A 19,728-nucleotide genomic window follows, 5' to 3' on the forward strand; every position below is an offset into this window, starting at 1 on the left:
TATATTATGATTTTCTAAATGTCCTGCTGCTACTACCTTTAATAGTGAACTCCAGCATTTTCCCAATGACAGATGTTAGGCTAACTGGTCTATAGTTTCCTGCTTTCTGTCTCCCTCCTTTCTTAAATAGGGGCGTTACATTTGCAGTTTTCCAATCTGCTAGGACCTTTCCAGAATCCAGGGAATTTTAGTAGAGTGGACAAAGGAGAACCAGTGGATGTGGTGTATTTGGACTTTCAACAGGCTTTTGACAAGGTCCCGCACAAGAGATTGGTGTACAAAATCAAAGCGCATGGTATTGGGGGTAATGTACTGACGTGGATAGAGAATTGGTTGGCAGACAGAAAGCAAGCAGAGAGTCGGGATAAACGGGTCCTTTTCAGAATGGCAGGCAGTTACTAGTGGGCTGCCGCAGGGCTCAGTGCTGGGACTCCAGCTCTTTACAATATACATTAACGATTTGGATGAAGGAATAGAGTATAATATCTCCAAGTTTGCGGATGACACTAAACTGGGTGGCGGTGTGAGCTGTGAGGAGGACGCTAAGAGGCTGCAGGGTGACTTGGACAGATTAGGTGAGTGGGCAAATACATGGCAGATGCAGTATAATGTGGATAAATGTGAGGTTATCCATTTTGGGGCAAAAACACGAAGGCAGAATATTATCTGAATGGCGGCAGACTAGAAAAAGGGGAGGTGCAACGAGACCTGGGTGTCATGGTTCATCAGTCACTGAAAGTGGGCACGCAGGTACAGCAGGTGGTAAAGAAGGCAAATGGTATGTTGGCCTTCTTGCTAGGGGATTTGAATATAGAAGCAGGGAGGTCTTACTGCAGTTGTACAGGGCCTTAGTGAGGCCTCACCTGGAATATTGTGTTCAGTTTTGGTCTCCTAGTCTGAGAAAGAACGTTCTTGCTATTGAGGGAGTGCAGCGAAGGTTCACCAGACTGATTCCAGGGATGGCTGGGCTGTCATATGAGGAGAGACTGGATCAACTGAGCCTTTATTCACTGGCGTTTAGAAGGATGAGAGGGGATCTCATAGAAACATATAAGATTCTGACTGGACTGGACAAGTTAGATGCGGGAAGAATGTTCTCGATGTTGAGGAAGTCCAGAACCAGGGGACATAGTCTTGGGATAAGGGGTAGGCCATTTAGGACTGAGATGAGGAGAAACTTCTTCACTCAGAGTTGTTGACCTGTGAAATTCCCTGCCACAGAGTTGTTGATGCCAGTTCATTGGATATTTTCAAGAGGGAGTTAGATATGGCCCTTACGGTTAAGGGGATCAAGGGGTATGGAGAGAAAGCAGGAAAGGGGTACTGAAGGAATGATCAGCCATGATCTTATTGAATGGCGGTGCAGACTCGAAGGGCCGAATGGCCTACTCCTGCACCTATTTTCTATGTTTCTATGCAGGCCATCAGGTCGAGAGGACTTATCCATCTTTAGTCCCATTAGTTTGCCGAGTACTTTTTCTCGATTGATTGTTTTAAACTTTCCCCCTCCCAATAGCCCCTTGATTATCAATTATTGGGATGCTTTTAGTGTCTTCAACTGTGAAGACCGATACAAAATATTTATTCAAAGTCTCTGCCATTTCCCGGTTTCCCATTATAAATTACCAGTCTCATTACACATTGCCAGATATAAAATAGTTTGCTCCCTGGTTGGTTCCACAATGTATTCTTCTAAAAACATAAGAACATAAGAATTAGGAACAGGAGTAGGCCATCTAGCCCACTCGAGCCTGCTCCGCCATTCAACAAGATCATGGCTGATCTGGCCGTGGACTCAGCTCCACTTACCCGCCCGCTCCCCATAACCCTTAATTCCCTTATTGGTTAAAAATCTATCTATCTGTGATTTGAATACATTCAATGAGCTAGCCTCAACTGCTTCCTTGGGCAGAGAATTCCACAGATTCACAACCCTCTGGGAGAAGAAATTCCTTCTCAATTCGGTTTTAAATTGGCTCCCCCGTATTTTGAGGCTGTGCCCCCTAGTTCTAGTCTCCCCGACCAGTGGAAACAACCTCTCTGCCTCTATCTTGTCTATCCCTTTCATTATTTTAAATGTTTCTATAAGATTACCCTCATCCTTCTGAACTCCAACGAGTAAAGACCCAGTCTACTCAATCTATCATCATAAGGTAACCCCCTCATCTCCGGAATCAGCCAAGTGAATCGTCTCTGTAACCCCTCCAAAGCCAGTATATCCTTCCTTAAGTATGGTGACCAAAACTGCACGCAGTACTCCAGGTGCGGCCTCACCAATACCCTATACAATTGCAGCAGGACCTCCCTGCTTTTGTACTCCATCCCTCTCGCAATGAAGGCCAACATTCCATTCGCCTTCCTGATTACCTGCTGCACCTGCAAACTAACTTTTTGGGATTCATGCACAAGGACCCCCCAGGTCCCTCTGCATCGCAGTATGTTGTAATTTCTCCCCATTCAAATAATATTCCCTTTAACTGCTTTTTTTCAAGGTGGATGACCTCACATTTTCCGACATTGTATTCCATCTGCCAAACCTTAGCCCACTCGCTTAACCTATCTAAATCTCTTTGCAGCCTCTCTGTGCCCTCTACACAACCCGCTTTCCCACCAATCTTTGTGTCGTCTGCAAATTTTGTTACACTACCATCCCAAATACATTCTATGAACTCTTCCTCAAGGCTACCTTTGACAATTTGATTTGTCCAGTCAATATGAAGATTAAAATTGCCCATGATTATTGCCGTACCTTTCTTACAAGCCTCCATTATTTCTTGATTTATACTCTGCCCTACAGCGTAGCTACTGTTAGGGGGCCTACAGACTATTCCCACCAGTGACCTCTTTCCCTTATTATTTCTTATCTCCACCCAAACTGATTCTACATCTTGATCTTCTAAGCCAATATCGTTTCTCACTACTGCACTGATCTCATCCTTTATTAACAGAGCTACCCCACTTCTTTTCCTTTCTGCCTATCCTTCTGAAATGGCAAATAGCCCTGAATATTCAGTTCCCAGCATTGGTCACCTTGCAACCATGTCTCTGTAATGGCTATCTGATCATACCCATTGATTTCTATTGGTGCCGTCAACTCATCTATCTTGTTACGAATGTTGTATGCATTCAGATAACAAGCTTTTAATTTTGTCTTTTTACTATTTTTCTCTACTCTGACCCCACTTTCTGATGCACTCATGTTTATATGCTCTGTCCCTTCCTGTCACACTCTGGTTATCATTACCCCTATCACTACCCTGCACTATTGCCTTCTCCTTTCACTTTTTGACTTTTAAAATTTCCGCCCACCTGATTCCTCCCCCACTCCCCCTCCCCCCCCTCCACTTATTTAGTTTAAATAACTATCTACAACCCTAGTTATTCGATTTGCCAGGACACTGGTCCCAGCCTGGTTCAAGTGAAGCCCGCCCCGACAGAACAGCTCCCCATGTATCCCATGAATCGAAACACATTTCTCCCAAACCAATCTTTGAGCCACGCTTTCATCTCTCTAATCTTATTTACCCTATGCAAATTTACTCGTGGCTTAAATCGCATCCTCTGGTCAACGACCCTTCTGCCACTGGAAACTGTTTCTCCTTATTTACTCTATTAAAACCATCCATGATTTTGAACAGATGTATTAAAACTCCTCTTAACCTTCTCTGCTGTAAGGAGTACAACCCCAGCTTCTCCAATCTCGCCACAGAACTGAAGTCCCTAATCCCTGATACCATTCTAGTAATTCTCCTGTACCTCACCAAGGTCTTGACATCCTTCCTTAAAGTGTGGTGCACAGAATTGAACACTAATTGCTCCACCATTGGGAACCATGCCATCTGCTGCCTATCCCTAAGCTCTGGAAATCCCTCCCTAAACCTCTCTATCTCTCTTTCCTCCTCTAAGACGCTCCTTAAAACCTATCTGTCATAATGGCCCAGAAATCCCGGTCGGCTGCTTCCCGCAGGCGATCGAGGGAAAAACTTTTTTAAAAAGATGCACATTTACCTGAAGCTGCTGCGCCCACGTGAGTTCCCGGTCCTAAGGCCTCCACTGACCGCATCGCATCGCACCGCGTGCACGTCAAGATATGCGCAGGGCTGGAGCTGCAGTCAAGTAGCTCTGGACAGCCAATCAGGTAAAGTATATTCTCATTCATAATAATGAGAACTCCGTAAGTTGGAATTCCCGTTATTGTGAATGAGAATGCCTTCTACCGCCCCTCCCCCCCCCCCCCCCCCCCCAAACTCCCAAAACACTAATAAAAAATATATAGAAGAAATGCACCACATTTTTATGTATTATAAAACATATTTTTCCAATTTTTTTAAGTTTTTAAAATTATGGTTTAAAATAAACTTACCGTAGTGGGAAGGGTTTTTAACAATAAAATGTTTTGGTGTATTTTAAAATTCTTACACCTGTAAAAGTAGGCTATGCGCCTGCTTTTATCAGATGCAAGAGTCTTCAGGACATTTGCTGGGCAAGATGTGGATAAATACCGCAATCTTGCCCTTGCAAATGTCTTGGCTGCTGAGATACGGCAGATCTGTCAAGCTCCAGCTTGACGGATCGGAAAAGCCGGTTTTCAGCGCATGCGCATTGTGCGCTGAAAACCAGCTTTTGCGGTACCTTCCGGGGTCCATATGGACCCGGCGGGCCGGAATTTCTGCCCCAATATCTCATGTGGCTTGATGTCAAACTTTGTTTGATAATACTCCTGTGAAATGTCTTGGGACGTTCTACTACGTCAAAGGCAAGTAGTTGTACTCCAGCTGAGGCCAAACCAGTGTTTTATAAAGGTTTACAATAACGACTTTACTTTTGTACTCTCTTCCTCTCTCAATACAGCCAAGCATCCCATATGCTTTTTAACACCCTTCTCAACCTGTCCTGCCGAAGATGTGTGTACATACACCCTCAGGTCTCTCTGTTCCTGCACCCCCTTTAATATTCCATTTAGTTCAAATTGCCTCTCCTCATTCTTACCAAAATGTATCACTTCACTCTTCTCAGTGTTGAATTTCATCTGCCAGGTGTCTGCCCATTTTACCAATCTGTTCATATCTTCTGGTAGTCTGTTACTATCCTTCTCATTGTTTACTATATTTCTGAGTTTCATGTCATCTGCAAACTTTGAAATTATGCTTTGTACACTCAAGTCCAGGTCATTAATATACATCAGAAAGAGAGTGGTTCTAATACCAACCCCTGGGGAACACCACGGTCTACCTCCCTCCAGACTGAAAACAACCGTTCACCACTACTCTCTGCTTTCTGTTTCTTAGCCAATTTCATATCCATGTTGCCACTGTCCCTTTAATCCCGTGGGCTTTAATTTTGTTAACAAGTCTATTATGTCACATCTTTGATAGTCCATATCCACAACATCAACCCTCTCCATTTCTTAATCAAAGAACTCAATCAAGTTAGTCAAACACTATTTGCCTTTAGTAGATCTGTGTTGACTTCCTTTTGTCCCGGATTATTAACTGAAAAGTTTCCCCACTGTTGGACTGCCTGGCCTGTAGTTGCTGGATTTATCCCTTTCCCCATTTAAAAAAAAAAACAGGGGTGTAACATTTGCAATCCTACAGTCCTTTGGCACCACCATATCCAGGGAGAATTTCAAGATTGTGGGCAGCACTTCCGCAATTTCCACCCTTCAGCAATCTAGGGTGCCTTCCATCTGGACCAGATAACTTTTCTACTTTGAGTACTGCCAACCTTTTCAATACCTCCTTTTTACCTATTTTTATTCTATCCAATATCGCTACTGCCTCCTCCTCGACCGCTACATTGCAGGCACCCTCTTCTCCCGTGAAGACAGATACAATTTTGTCCTAATCAGCCCACCCTTAGACTACCCTTTTACTATGTGTTTATAAAGGACTTTTGGGTTCCCTTTTATGTTAGCCACTAATCTATTCTCATACTCATTCTTTGCTGCTCTTATTTCCTTTTTTTTAAGATCTCCTCTGTACCTTCTATATTCAGCTTGATTCTTTACTGTGTTCTGAATCTTACATTTGTCATAAGCCTCCTTTTTCTGTCTCATATTTTAACCTCTACCTTTAGCCATCTAGGGAGATCCAAGTTTGGATGCCCTTTCTTTCCCCCTCATGGGAATGTGTCTACTCTGTACCCAAACCCTTTCCTCCCATTGTTCAATTTCTGTATTGCCAACTAATTTTTGATTTCAATCCACCTGGGACAGATCCTTTTTGAACTCGCTGAAGTTAGCCTCCTCCAGTAAAGTATTTTACGCTGGATTGTTCTTTGTCTTTTTCCATAACTATTCTAAACCTTATTACGATCACTGTTCCCCAAATGCTCTCCCACTGAAACATGCTCCGCTTGCCCCACTTCATTCCTCAGATCTAGATCCAGCACTGCATGTCAGGCTCGAAACCCACGTTTTCCTGTACATATTTCAGGAATTCCTCCATCTATTTGCTCTTTACCCCGTTACTATCCCAGTCTGTGAGGATAATTGAAGTCCCCAATTCTCACTGCTCTGGTTGCAAACACTTCTTTATGCAAATTCTCTAGCTTTTCTAAAATTGTGTTGTACTACAGTGCTAGCTTTTTGTCATTGCTGTAAGGGAGATCAATGCGTTAACAATTTTTGATGTGTTTGTTATAACTATATAGTTAGTTGTGAATTGTGACATGGTCTGGTTCCATTTCCTGATTAGCAAATCATTTTTTTTGTTAAATAGTGTTAAGCATTGTAGTAATACAGCATCTACTCCATGGACACACATTACACACTATAGCATGCGAGACACTTCTCAATATAGTTAAGTAATTATTTTATGTGTTCTGTCAGTGTACTCTTAATTTTATTGTGCTTTTATAATCTATTATAATTGTCAGTGGCGCTGCAGCACCGAGTTTCCTGCTTTTATACTGACAATGCACTCGATAATGTAGATTGACAACTATAAGGCACAGCTGTTGCCAGGATCAGCTGAAACAGGCAGACGTGGAGTTTCTGAGCCTGATGAGCGTCTCATTAAAGATTTCTGCAGCTGGGAAACTCGTTTAGCAGCAATTTAACTTTTTATTTTACCATTCTGCCTACACAGACCTGGATTTGCTTCTCACTACATCTGACCAGGTCAGACCACGAGCTGACCTTTGCTTTCACCGCTCCCTCCCCCGCCCCCGTACTCATTACCTAAAATCAAGGCTTCACAGGAGCAAATATGGTATTCCCGACAGGTATACATGGAGGGGGAGGATCAGCAAAGGTTGAGTAGAGTCCGGCAACATTTGGGGGAGGATTCAGCCCACCAAATAATACTCACTCCCATAGAATATAACAACATAAAAACATAAGAAATAGGAGCAGGAGTAGGCCATATGGCCCTTCGAGCCTGTTCCGCCATTCAATAAGATCGTGGCTGATCCGATCATGGACTCAGGTCCACTTCTCTTCCCGCTCTCCATAACCTCTTATTTCCTTATCATTTAAGAAACTCTCTCTTTATTTCTGTCTTAAATTTATTCAATGTCCCAGCTTCCACAGCACTCTGAGGCAGCGAATTCCACAGAACCACAATCCTTCGAGAAGAAATTTCTCCTCATCTCAGTTTTAAATGGGCGGCCCCTTATTCTAAGATTATGCCCTCTACTTCTAGTCTCCCCCATCAATGGAGACATCCTCTCTGCATCCACCCCGTCAAGCTTCCTCATAAACTTATACGTTTCGATAAGATCACCTCTCATTCTTCTGAATTCCAATGAGTAGAGACCCAACCTCCTCGACCTTTTCTCAAAAGTCAACCCCTTCATCTCCGGAATCAACCGAGTGAACCTTCTCTGAACTGCCTCCAAAGCAAGTATATCCTTTTGTAAATATGGAAACCAAAACTGCACGCAGTATATCAGGTGTGGCCTCACCAATACCCTGTACAATTGTAGCGAGACTTCCCTACTTTTATACTCCATCCCCTTTGCAATAAAGGCCAAGATTCCATTGGTCTTCCTGATCACTTGCTGTACCTGCATACTAACTGTTTGTGTTTCATGCACCAGGACCCCCAGATCCCACTGTACTGCAGCACTTTGCAATCTTTCTCCATTTAAATAATAACTTGCTCTTTGATTTTTTTTCTGCCAAAGTGCATGACCTCACACTTTCCAACATTATACTCCATCTGTCAAATTTTTGCCCACTCACTTAGCTTGTCTATGTCCTTTTGCAGATTTTTTGTGTATTCTCCTCACACATTGCTTTTCCTCCCATCTTTGTATCGTCGGCAAACTTGGCGACGTTACACTTGGTCCCTTCTTCCAAGTCGTTAATATAGATTGTAAATAGTTTGTGTCCCAGCACTGATCCCTGCGGCACCCCACTAGTTACTGATTGCCAACCCGAGAATGAACCATCTATCCCTACTCTCTGTTCCCTGTTAGTTAGCCAATCCTCTATCCATGCTAATATATTACCCCCAACCCCGTCAACTTTTATCTTATGCGGTAACCTTTTATGTGGCACTTTGTCAAATGCCTTCTGGAAGTCCAAATACACCACATCCACTGGTTCCCCTTTATCCACCCTGTTAGTTACAGCCTCAAAGAATTTTAGCAAATTTGTCAAACATGACTTCCCCTTCATAAATCCATGCTGACTGCCTGACTGAATTATGCTTTTCCAAATGTCCTGCTACTGCTTCTTTAATAATGGACTCCAACATCTTCCCAACCACAGATGTTAGGCTAACTGGTCTATAGTTTCCTGCTTTTTGTCTGCCTCCTTTTTTAAATAGGGGCGTTATATTTGCAGTTTCCCAAACTGCTGGGACCTCCCCACAATCCAGGGAATTTTGGTAAATTACAATCAATGTATTCACTATTCCTGCTGCTACTTCTCAAGACTCTAGGATGCATGCCATTAGATCCAGGGGGTTTATCCGCCTTTAGTCTCATTATCTTACTGAGTTCCACCTCCCCTTCCCCCCCCCCCCCCCCCCCATATAGCCCCTTGCCTATCCACTGTTGGAATACTGTTCATGTCCTCTACCGTAAAGACTGATACAAAATATTTGTTCAGAGTTTCTGCCATCTCCTTGTTCCCCTTTACTAATTCCCTAGTCTCGTCCTCTGAGGGACCAAGATTTACTTTAGCCACTCTTTTCCTTTTTATATACCTATAGGAACTCTTGCTATCTGTTTTTATATTTCGTGCTAGTTTACTTTCATAGTCTATGCAGCTGCACAGGTCATTGAGGGCCAATGTGAAGAATGTGCTTTACCCAAGAGCAGTGGGAGAGGGAAGGACGGGAACAGGAGGGGAAGAAAAGGGGTGTGAGGGGCAGGAACAGGAGTGGGGGTGGGGGGGTTGAGGGTTAGGAAGATGAGCAAGAGGAAGGAGGAAGGAGCGACAGGAACAGGGGAGGACGCACAACAACCACCCTTTTCTGGCTGTGCTGTGTCCATGATGGACTCATTCGACTATGATACCAGTGAATGAAACCCCAATTCCTCATTCACCAATAGTCTTGCACCTTACCTTCCCTCTGTTCCCTCGTCCTTCTCCTCCCTCGGTTCCTCCCCTTTCCCCCCCCCCCCTGGTTCCTCCTCCTCCCCTTCCCTCGGTCCCACTCCAGAAACTTGAGCACATAAATTCAGGCTGACACTCTAGTGCAGTGCTGAGGGAGTGCTGCACTGTCGGAGGTGCCATCTTTGAGATGAGAAGTTAAACCTAGGCCCCGTCTGCGCGCTCAGGTGGACGTAAGAGATCCCATGGCACTATTTCTAAGAAGAGTAGTGGAGTTATCCCCGGTGTCTTGGCCAATATTTATCCCTCAATCAATATCATAAAAACAGTTTATCTGGTCATTATCACATTGCTGTTTGTGGAAGGTTGCTGTGCGCAAATTGGCTGCTGCGATTCCCACATTACAACAGTGACTGCACTCCAAAAGTACTTAGTTTGGCTGTAACATGCTTTGAGATGTCTGGTGGTCATGAAAGGCGCTATATAAATGCAAGTCTTTTTGTTCTCTTGCTAAACCGAAGAATTAAAAGCAAGCATTCTGAAGTGTTAAGAACTGGCATGCCAACTAATCCCTCTGGAATCAGTTTATTAAAATCCTGTTGTCTCCCCTGTCCCTCCCCTATCCAACATTTTGGCACCTGGCCAGTGAGATGCAACAGTATTTAAACTGTACTGACTCCTATCTTTTGTCATGACGCAACTTTGTTCTGATAAACTTAATTAATGTCAGGAGGTTTCAAATATCTATCAAGGTGTCACTTACAATGTGACCAGAGATCAAGTTAAAATTGTGCTCTGAACAGACTCCTCTGTAGAAGAGCTTTAAATTGCCGTTACCTCATCACAGTGCATAGATTTTATGGTGGTACTCATAAATCACAACTTACAACGGAAGGTATTTGTCCTGAGGATGTTTGTCATTATGGAACATGTCAAGAATCAACAGTTCATCTCTACTTTGTGATTTACTAGTTAACTGCAGGTACAAGGCACTTGGTGGGATTGTGTGGTTTTGATCATTAAGTGGTTCGGCATAGTGGCACCATGCCACAGAGTGATGGGATGCAGTTGATTAGCTGTTAAGCTGAGTTCCTGATCTCCTGTGATTGTACGGACAGGTGCTGAAGTGAGGACAAGTGAAAAGGCAGGAAGTCAAACCCAGACTGCTCTCTTGCACCTGCTGAAGGCTGGCCCAGAGCAGCACTAGTGCAGTTACTTCCCTGCCCAGTCACAATTCGTGTGCAGAGTTTTTGGGGGGGCGGGGGCGGGGGGGGGGGGTGGGGTGGGATTTATATTCTCAGACAAAAAAAGCTTCCTTGATTTTTTTTTAAAGAGGGAATTTAAACTCAAATTGCTAACATTTTTGCTGCTTTGGCCATTTCACAAAATAAGCATCTCTTTTGACTTGAGGAATTTGTACTGAACAGGATTGTAAAACTATTTTCTGATATCTAAGTTTAAAGGCAGTGTATCAGTTGAACAATTCAGTATGTGGCTGTTATTTTACAGCACAGCAAGCGAAACATCATTGGATTTTTTGAGCAGAGAGATTCCGACAACTACAGAGTTTTTGAAAAAGTATCCAATATTTTACGGGATGATTGCGTCTTTCTGGCTGCATTTGGGTAAGAGTGAGCTAAATTTGTTCAATAATTGTGCAATTTTTTTGATGTGGAAATGATAGTACTAAGAATGTATTAATTTTTGTAGACTATGCATTATTCTGGTATTAGACTGGGCAGGTGACCTGCTCTAAGGACTCTGCTAGAGCTCCTCTGTAACTGGCTAAGAGTGCATGAGAACTGCTCAACAGGAATACTTTCTCTTCCCCCACCTTTGTGGGGGAACACCCTGTCACAGTAGCACAACTGAGATTTTGATCTTGATTTGTGGTGCTTTGTGATAGCAATGTGCATCCTACAACTTTGGTACAGTGCTTTAAGATCCAGTGTGCTGAAGGTGAAGTATTGTGTCATTTGGTTTGTTTATAAAGCAACAAGGGAAAAGATATTCTATGTACATACTATGCAACAAAATTGTAAATTATTTTATAAGAATGTATTCACAGTTTCACTGCTCATAGCGAATAGATAAGTTTTTCCAGCAAATTGTTTAAATCAGAGTCTGCTGTGAAATTCTAAATATTTTGTTGTGAAAAATTATTCAGACAAATATGAATTATAGAAGGTGTTGTGAACAATGTCGCTTTGACCATATCTTATTTAAAGAGAACATGCAGTTGAATGCACAAGTTTATTTGCACTAAGGTTAATAGAAGATAAATAGTGATTCAAAAGAAAAATTACATCTCTTCAAACTAATCAGCTCCTTACAGGGACACAGTGGGATTGATGACAACTAATAATACTCTCTTCCAGAACTGATAATTAAGTGTTGTTTGCAGCTGTTGTACACTGATCAGAAACAAAAATCAGACTGTTTTTGTCAGGAAAATAACTTGCTTAATATGTAATCCTGTAATATGCAATGTGGATTTACTTAGGAATTGCCATAGCATATGCCACACAACAATGCCTAAGGGATCATGCTCTCTCAGGCATGGTATGAAAGATGCCTAGGCATTATTAAAAAAAAACTTCATATTCTCCCCAGATTCAGTCAGTACAACAGGTGGTCTCCATGTTGGTACAGCGCTGCCATTATTTGTATTAGATATATTTTAAAAACTTTCCCATGCCATTAATATAGGCAGTATCTCATAAGTGGGGGGAAAAATTCCAGAACGAATTCTTGTTTGCTTCAGATTACTTCGCTGCGCCAAGAACGAATGAGACTAGAAATAGGGTAGATTATTTTGTATCTTAGAACTGGAAGCTTATTCTATAGCTGCATCTGATGAAAGGGATTTGGAGAAACTAAGACAACTGTAGTTTGCATTTTTATTGTGCCTTCAATGTAGAAATTTTTTCCAAAAGCTTGGTCAAAGAGGTAGGTTTTAAGAACAATTTTTGAAGGAGTAGTGGGAGGTGAAAAGGCAGAGGGGTTTGGGGAGGAAATTCCAGAACATGGGGCAAGGTGGCTAAAGGCACGGCTTCCAATGGCGGAGCAAAGGGAGATGGGGGGCACAAGAATCAGGAAGTGTATGTTTGAGAGGGGCTTTAGCACTGGAGGAGATTGTACAGATGGGGAGAGGCAAGGAGAAATTTGAACAGTGGGATGAGATTTTTAAATTGGAGGACCAGGTGCCGACCTAGGTCTGTAAGGGCATTGGTAGTGGACAAGTGGGAATGGTGCAGGCAGCAGTGTTTTGGATGATTTGAAGTTTGTGGATGGTGGAGAATGAGAGGCTGGCCAGGAAACCATTGGAATAGTTGAGTCCTAAGGCGACAAAGGCGTGAATGAAGGTTTTAACTAACTGAGGTTGGGATGGAGGTCGAATTCAAAGGCTTTTGTGATGGAGAGAATATTGGGTTAGGATATTTGGTCCAAAGCTGAGCTTGGTGAAATGGGTGCTGAGGTTGTGGCCTGGTGGAGCCCGCGGCGGTAGCGAGGAGGAGGATGGGGTCTGGCGAGGATACGAAGTTTGTGGTGTGGGGGCCGATGACTCTGACTTCAGTCTACCCAGTGTTTAGCTGGAGAAAACTCTGGCTCAGCCTAGACTGAATTGTTAACAAGCAATCTGATATAACCAGCAGTGGAGGGGATGAGAAAATTGGTGGAGAGGTCGAGTTGAGTGTCATCAGCCTCCGTGGAAGCTGACCTCATGTCTGCGGGTGATACCGCAAAGGGGCCATGTGTAGATCAGGAGAGGGGGCAAGAATGGATCCATGGGGGGGTGGGAAGGAAATCCATGAGTAGATATAGATAAAAACATAGACATTTACAGCGCTAAAGGAGGCCATTTTGGCCCATCGTGTCCGCGCCAGCCGACAAAGAGCTACACGGCCCTCGGTCAGCAGTTACATATAAACCTATGAACAATGGCGGATAGGTAAAGAGCATCCGGCCCAAACAGTCCGCCCCTCACAACTGCGATACTCCATGTATCGCAACATTTTACACTCCACCCCACCCGGACCCATGCGATCTCCTGGGAGAAGCAGAAAAACAGATAAAAACCTTGGCCAATTGGGGGGAAAAAAATCTGGGACAATTCCTCTCATTATATGCTCTTACCTATCATATGCACTGGCTACAATTGGATAGGTAAGAGCAAAAATAAGCAAGCATGGTTCCACTGAACTCAAAAAACTGAGGAAAATCATTGGAGGAGGATAATGTGCCTGACTCTGTCAACGGCTGCAGAGAACACGAGGAGGGATAATGTATCACAGATACAGAGCTGTTCAAGATTTTTCTGAGGCCTGTTTGTGTTGTAGGAGGGGCAATTCTAAAGGAGTAAATAAGTCTCGGTTGTCAGAAGAATGTGATAGTGGAAATGGAAAGTTTGGTCACACATATACTCACAACATTGTTATAATGCTATAGTACTCTGAACAGTTCTAGTCTCCAAATTATAAAAAGGATATAGAGGCACTGGAAAAGGTGCAAAAAAGATTTACAAGGATGATACCAGAACTGAGAGGCTACATCCATCAGGAATCGTGACAGCTGTGGCTCAGTTGGTAGCACTCTTGCCTCTGAGTCAGAAGGTTTGTGGGTTCAAGTCCCGCACCAGAATCTAAGCTGACACTGCAGTGCCATGCTGAGGGAGTGCTTCACTGACTGAGGCCCTATCTGGTCTCAGGTGGACGTAAAAGATCCCGTGGCACTATTTTGAAGAGGAACGTTACAACAGTGACTACACTTCAAAAAGTATTTCATTGGCTGTAAAGCACTTTGGAATGTCCTGAGGTCATGAAGGATGCTATATAAATGCAAGTCTTTTTCTTTCTTTTTGGAAAGGTTAGGGCTTTTTTCTCTAGAAAAGAGAATACTGAGCAGTGACCTGATAGAGGTCTTTAAGATTATGGAAGTGTTTGAGAGGATAGATGTAGAGAAAATGTTTCCACTTGCGGGTGAGACCAGAACTAGGGACCATAAGTATAAGATAGTCACTAATAAATCCAATAGGCAATTCAGGTGAAGGTTCTTTACCCAGAGAATGGTTAGAATGTGGAATTTGCTACTACAGGGAGTAGTTAAGGCAAATAGCATAGATACATTTAAGGGGAAGCTAGATAAGTACACGAGGGAGAAAGGAATCATAGGATATGTTGATGGGGTCAGTTGAAGAAGGTGAGGGGAGGCTAGTGTGGACCATAAACACCGCGGTGCATGAATCTGTTGGTCCGAATGGCCTGTTTCTGTGTTGTAGTAATACTATGTAACAACATAACTGCCTTCAGATTACAGTAAATTACAAGCAAGTAATACAACTTGATTCGTAGACTCGAGGTGATCGGTCTCGACTCCCGTAGTTTGCCTGTTTGGCTGTGGACCTCCAACCGTCCTGAGAATTCTAACAACCACTGATCTAGCCCTCTAATTATGTCCAATAGGCCAGGGTCTAATTGCATACATATTGGCCTTGTCCCCAACATTAACCATCTGTTATCTGTAATTGTCTGGTCCTTGCAGCTACAAGCACAGTCTGTTCCCAAACAATATTCTGCTAGTACATCAAGAGCCAGCAGGTCACAAGGACATTTTAACTTGTCATATGCAGGCAGTGTCTGATGGGAAAATGGTCAACTAGTAATGGTCATCTTTCTTACAACCCTTCAACCTTATAAATTCAAGGGAAATACAAGCCAGATTTATGCAATCTACTCTCATAATTAAACCCCCTCAAATTCCTGGTATTCTGGTGCTCTGTACTCTGCTTATAAACTGCCTTTGTTTACACACAGAGGACTCCCATCTGCCCTCTTGCTAAAATGTCTGAAGTTAAGCAAGCTGGGATACTTGACTTTATTTAGGTTTAAACCATATTATTAAAATATTCTAACAACCTCTGAGCAGCATCTTAGGACATTTTCCTACTTAAAATGTGCTATTTAAATGCAAGTTGTTGTAAAGGTACAGGAGGAGGCAATCAGATAGAATAACAATAGGTAAGGAAGTATTGAAAAACCTGGTAGAATTCAACATGGAAAGGGTATTGGGCCCTGATGGATTGCTGAGTGGTCAGAAAGGAAGGAGCAGAGGTTCTGACTGTAATCTTCCAAACTTTCTTAAATATATAGGGTTGTCAATCAATGCTTTCCCCCTTTATTTTTTTGGGTGCATGGCTCCTTTTAAAGGGGGGGGGGGATGGATATAAGTGGATAACTTGCTTTAGACAATGGGATGAATGGCGGCCTCCTGTGCTATAAAATATTCATTTATGAAGAGGAAAAGAATAATCCATATTTTTGAGGCTGTCATAGTTTATGTGCAGTCTAAATCCTAGGATTACTCATGATCTATTTTCGGTGTTTCTCAACACTGATTGCCTTCTGACTTTTTTGACAATTAGTTAATATTTTCTCTGATACACAGAATCAAACCTCACATGATTCACACTGGTTAAACATGTCATTCTGTGAGTAATGTTCTATTTCAAGTTGTATTCAGTACCTACCAGTAGGTATGTTCAACTCTCCTCTGCACAATGTATAGGTGACCAGATCAAAATGACTTGTATCCTGTGTTTCAGCAAAAAATAAAATGTTCATTTCATTTGTTTTCAGCTGTACTAACCCATTCGTCTGACAGTTCTTTTGTTCCACTAAATCATGACTATTTATGCCCTCTTATATTCAAGAAGATAGATTGCACACTGGCTTGCAGTGGATAATTCTGTTATAGAATAGATATGCTGTTACCGAATAATTTTATAGCACAGTATTGAAACTAATGTGAGTGATATGTGTCCTGATTGCTCTATTTCCTTTTTTTTTAGGAGCATTGCAAAACCGGAGAGGTATAGTGGTGACAACGTAATTTACAAACCACTTGGGGTAGGTTCATAGCCTCCTCGTCAGTAATTGCTCGAACCACTTAGCCTACTGTTTGCCACTTAGAATTCATAACTTGTTTTTCCTAATAGCATGGCAATCATTCAGTAGCATTAACTCTTGTAGTGCTGTGAAGCTGTTGCATGTTTCAACATGCCACTTTATTTGGTTCTAACTTGACGTGTGTATATTTTACCCTATTTCATAGGAGAATAGTCCTGACATGGTGTATTTGGGTTCATTAACCAACTTTGACCTGGCCTTTGCCTGGACTCAAGATAAGTGTGTTCCACTGGTTAGAGAAATCACTTTTGAAAATGGTGAGGTAAGCATGAGTTAAATCTACCTGTATATTATATTTTTTTTTTAATTGATCTCTTATAAGAACATAAGAATTAGGTGCAGGAGTAGGCCATTCGGCCCCTCGAGCCTGCTCCACCATTCAGTGAGATCATGGCTGATCATTTACCTGAACTCCACTTTTGTGCCCTATCCCCATATCCCTTGATTCCCTTAATATTCAAAAATCGATCAATTTCTGTCTTGAATATACTCAAAAACTGAGCATCCAAAATTCTCGGGTAGAGAATTCCAAAGATTCTGAGTGAAAAAAATTTCTCCTCATCTCAGTCCTAAATGGCCGACCCTTTATTCTGAGATTCTGAATCCTGGTGCTAGACTTCCCAGCCAGGGGAAACATCCTCCCTGCATCTACCCTGTCAAGCCCTGTAAGAATTTTGTAAGTTATAATGAGATCATTTCTCATTCTTCTAAACTCTAGAGAATATTCAAGCCTAGTCTACTCAAGTTCTTCTCATAGGACAATCACCCCATCCCAGGAATCAGTCTGGTGAACCTTTGTTGCAGTCCATCTATGGCAAGTATATCCTTCCTTATGTAAGGAGACTAAAACTCCAGATACACAATACTCCAGATGTGGTCTCACCAGGGCCCTATATAATTTCAGTAAGACATCTTTACTCATATACTCAAATCCTGTTGTAATAAAGGCCAACATACCATTTTTGCTTTCTTAATTGCTTGCTGTACCTGCATGTTAATTTTCAGTGATTCATATACAAGGACACCCAGGTCCCTCTGAACACCAACATTTCCAAATTTATCACCGTTTAAATATAAACATTTCCTTGCAGCAGGAGTTCTCAAGCAAGGGTCCGCGGCCTCGTAGAGGTCCATGAGGGTTTCTGGCAGTCCGCCATAAATAATCTTCGGGATTTTAAAAAAATACACCATTGCATAAAGGTGGGATCAAGCTGAGCAAACTTGCACCTCCGACCCCAACTTCTGTTTTCCCCCCTGTCTCGAACGTTTGTGCGATGCCATTGAGTCCAGGCCCCTGCTCACTGAGAAGGGAGAGAGTCACAGGTCCCCTGGCTCGAGCTTTCCATCCTCCGCTCTCCTCTTCGCCAGGTCCTGCTGTATATACGGGCGGACTGGCCTGCAGGCCAAACCATTTCAGTACAACTGGCAGAGCATCACTGGAACCACCTATATGTCAAATCGATTTGGCATCTAGACTCGCAACCAAAAGCATCCAATTGCACCCTTACCTAACTATCAGAAACTCCCGAATAGTGGATAGATTTTAGCACGCATGTCGAGTCACACTGTAATATAGTTACAAGGGTGCGAGCTTCCCTTTGGTGCCTAATCTCATTCCTTCTTCACTGCGAGCCTATACCTTGAGAGTTAACAGCCTTAATTTACCAAGGAGTACATCAAGGCAGACCTGATTGTTCACACCCAATGTTGGGCCCCAGCCAGATTTCAACCTGCCAGGATTGTCCTGGAGTTGCAAGGAATAAAACATTAATCTGGACACTGCTGCGAGCAGTTTGGGAAAAAGATCATTAGAGCCTTAAAGAAAAGTTATAAACATTTATAAAGATATTGCCGATGGGGGGAAAAAGGCTGTTTGGGTGACGATCAAGCAGAGAACCGGGACCAACTGATGTGCCGAACAATCGTTGTGGGGCAGAGAGGGAGAATTGGGGTCGGGTGATTCAGGCTCATGTGGCGAGAAAGAGGAAATGGGATGGGCATGGGGACCAGTATTTTCTGCAGTGCCAGGATAGTTGAGGTAATTTTTATACAGAAGAAATACTTGTGTTACGGGGAGTTTGTGGAATTTTTATAGGGTGCAGCTATTTGCATGAGTAAAAACCTGTGTCTCGGATAGGCTCAAATGATCACATGACCTGATTGCTCATTGGTCTCCTTGGAGGATAAGCCACACCCAGAAGTTTCTCTGGAATTCAAGTTCAAGTTCTGAGTGACTTTGCAAAGTGTAATTCAAGCTATTCTGACTTCAGCCCCCAGGCAGGATAGAGCTGTGCCAGCCCAAGTTCCTGACAATCCCCCCCCGCCAGCCCAAGTTCACGGCCTCCCCCCACCTCTACACATCCAAAGTTCCTGACTTCCCCCTCCCCCAGCCCAAGCCCCTGGACCCTCATCCCAAGTTGCTGCACTTACCCACCCCCGCCCCACAATAGTTGGGGCATTGTGTGTGGGTCACGGATTGTTGACAGGTTTATTGGGTATGAAGTGAATAGTGACAGTGCCGTGATTTCCAGATTTCATCCTCTCCAATGATGTCCATGGTGACACAAGCACCGAGCTTTCTGTGAAATCGGGTGTGGGGGTAAAGGGAGGTTTGAAGAACGTGATCCGTCTACTCTGAGTTCCCGCCAATCCCCTCTGCTACTTCCCCTCATTCTCCCCCAGACCCCCTCTGCCTTGCTGCCCCCCCACCCCAGTCTCTCACTCGCGCGCTCTCCATCCACACCCGCCCCCCCCCCACCCCACCCCAGTCTCTCTCGCTCTCTTCCGCTCCCGCCCATCCCCCGCTTGCTCCCGCCCCGCCCGCCCTCGCTCCCGCACCCACATCCCCCGCCCACCCTCACTCCCTCCCGCCCTTTCCGCCCCGCCCCCGCACCGGGTTCCCCCACCCCCCCCCCCAGTCGCGCTAACTCTCTCCCCCCTCCCCTCCCTGCCCCGGGTACCACTAGTCGCGCTCGCTCCCCAGCCCCCCAACCCCCAGTCTCTCTAGCTTCAAACAGGAAATTAGAGATGCATGTAACAAGGGTACCACAGTAATCATAAGTGACATTAATCTATATATAGACTGGCCAAACCAAATTACTAATAATACTATGGAGGATGAATTCCTGGAGTGTGTACGAGATGGTTTTTTAGACCAGTACGTTGAGGAGCCTACGAGGGAACAAGCTATCCAAGATTGGGTATTGTGCAATGAGAAGGGGTTAATTAATAGTCTTGTTGTGCGGGGTCCTTTAG

The 19,728-nt window shown here is 43.6% G+C and overlaps 1 protein-coding gene across 1 annotated transcript in view; it reads left to right on the top strand.

Annotated features, from left to right (window-relative positions):
* erp44 (endoplasmic reticulum protein 44) overlaps nucleotides 1–19,728 on the top strand; it is a 128,779-nt gene that overhangs the window by 82,088 nt on the left and 26,963 nt on the right. Inside the window, exons 6-8 of the mRNA XM_070881120.1 lie at nucleotides 11,018–11,133; nucleotides 16,356–16,413; nucleotides 16,619–16,735. Coding sequence (XP_070737221.1) covers nucleotides 11,018–11,133; nucleotides 16,356–16,413; nucleotides 16,619–16,735 — 291 coding nt within the window. The remainder of the gene's footprint in view (nucleotides 1–11,017; nucleotides 11,134–16,355; nucleotides 16,414–16,618; nucleotides 16,736–19,728) is intronic.

Source organism: Pristiophorus japonicus, chromosome 5 (assembly GCF_044704955.1).
Source record: "Pristiophorus japonicus isolate sPriJap1 chromosome 5, sPriJap1.hap1, whole genome shotgun sequence".
In the NCBI taxonomy this organism is placed as follows: domain Eukaryota; kingdom Metazoa; phylum Chordata; class Chondrichthyes; family Pristiophoridae; genus Pristiophorus; species Pristiophorus japonicus.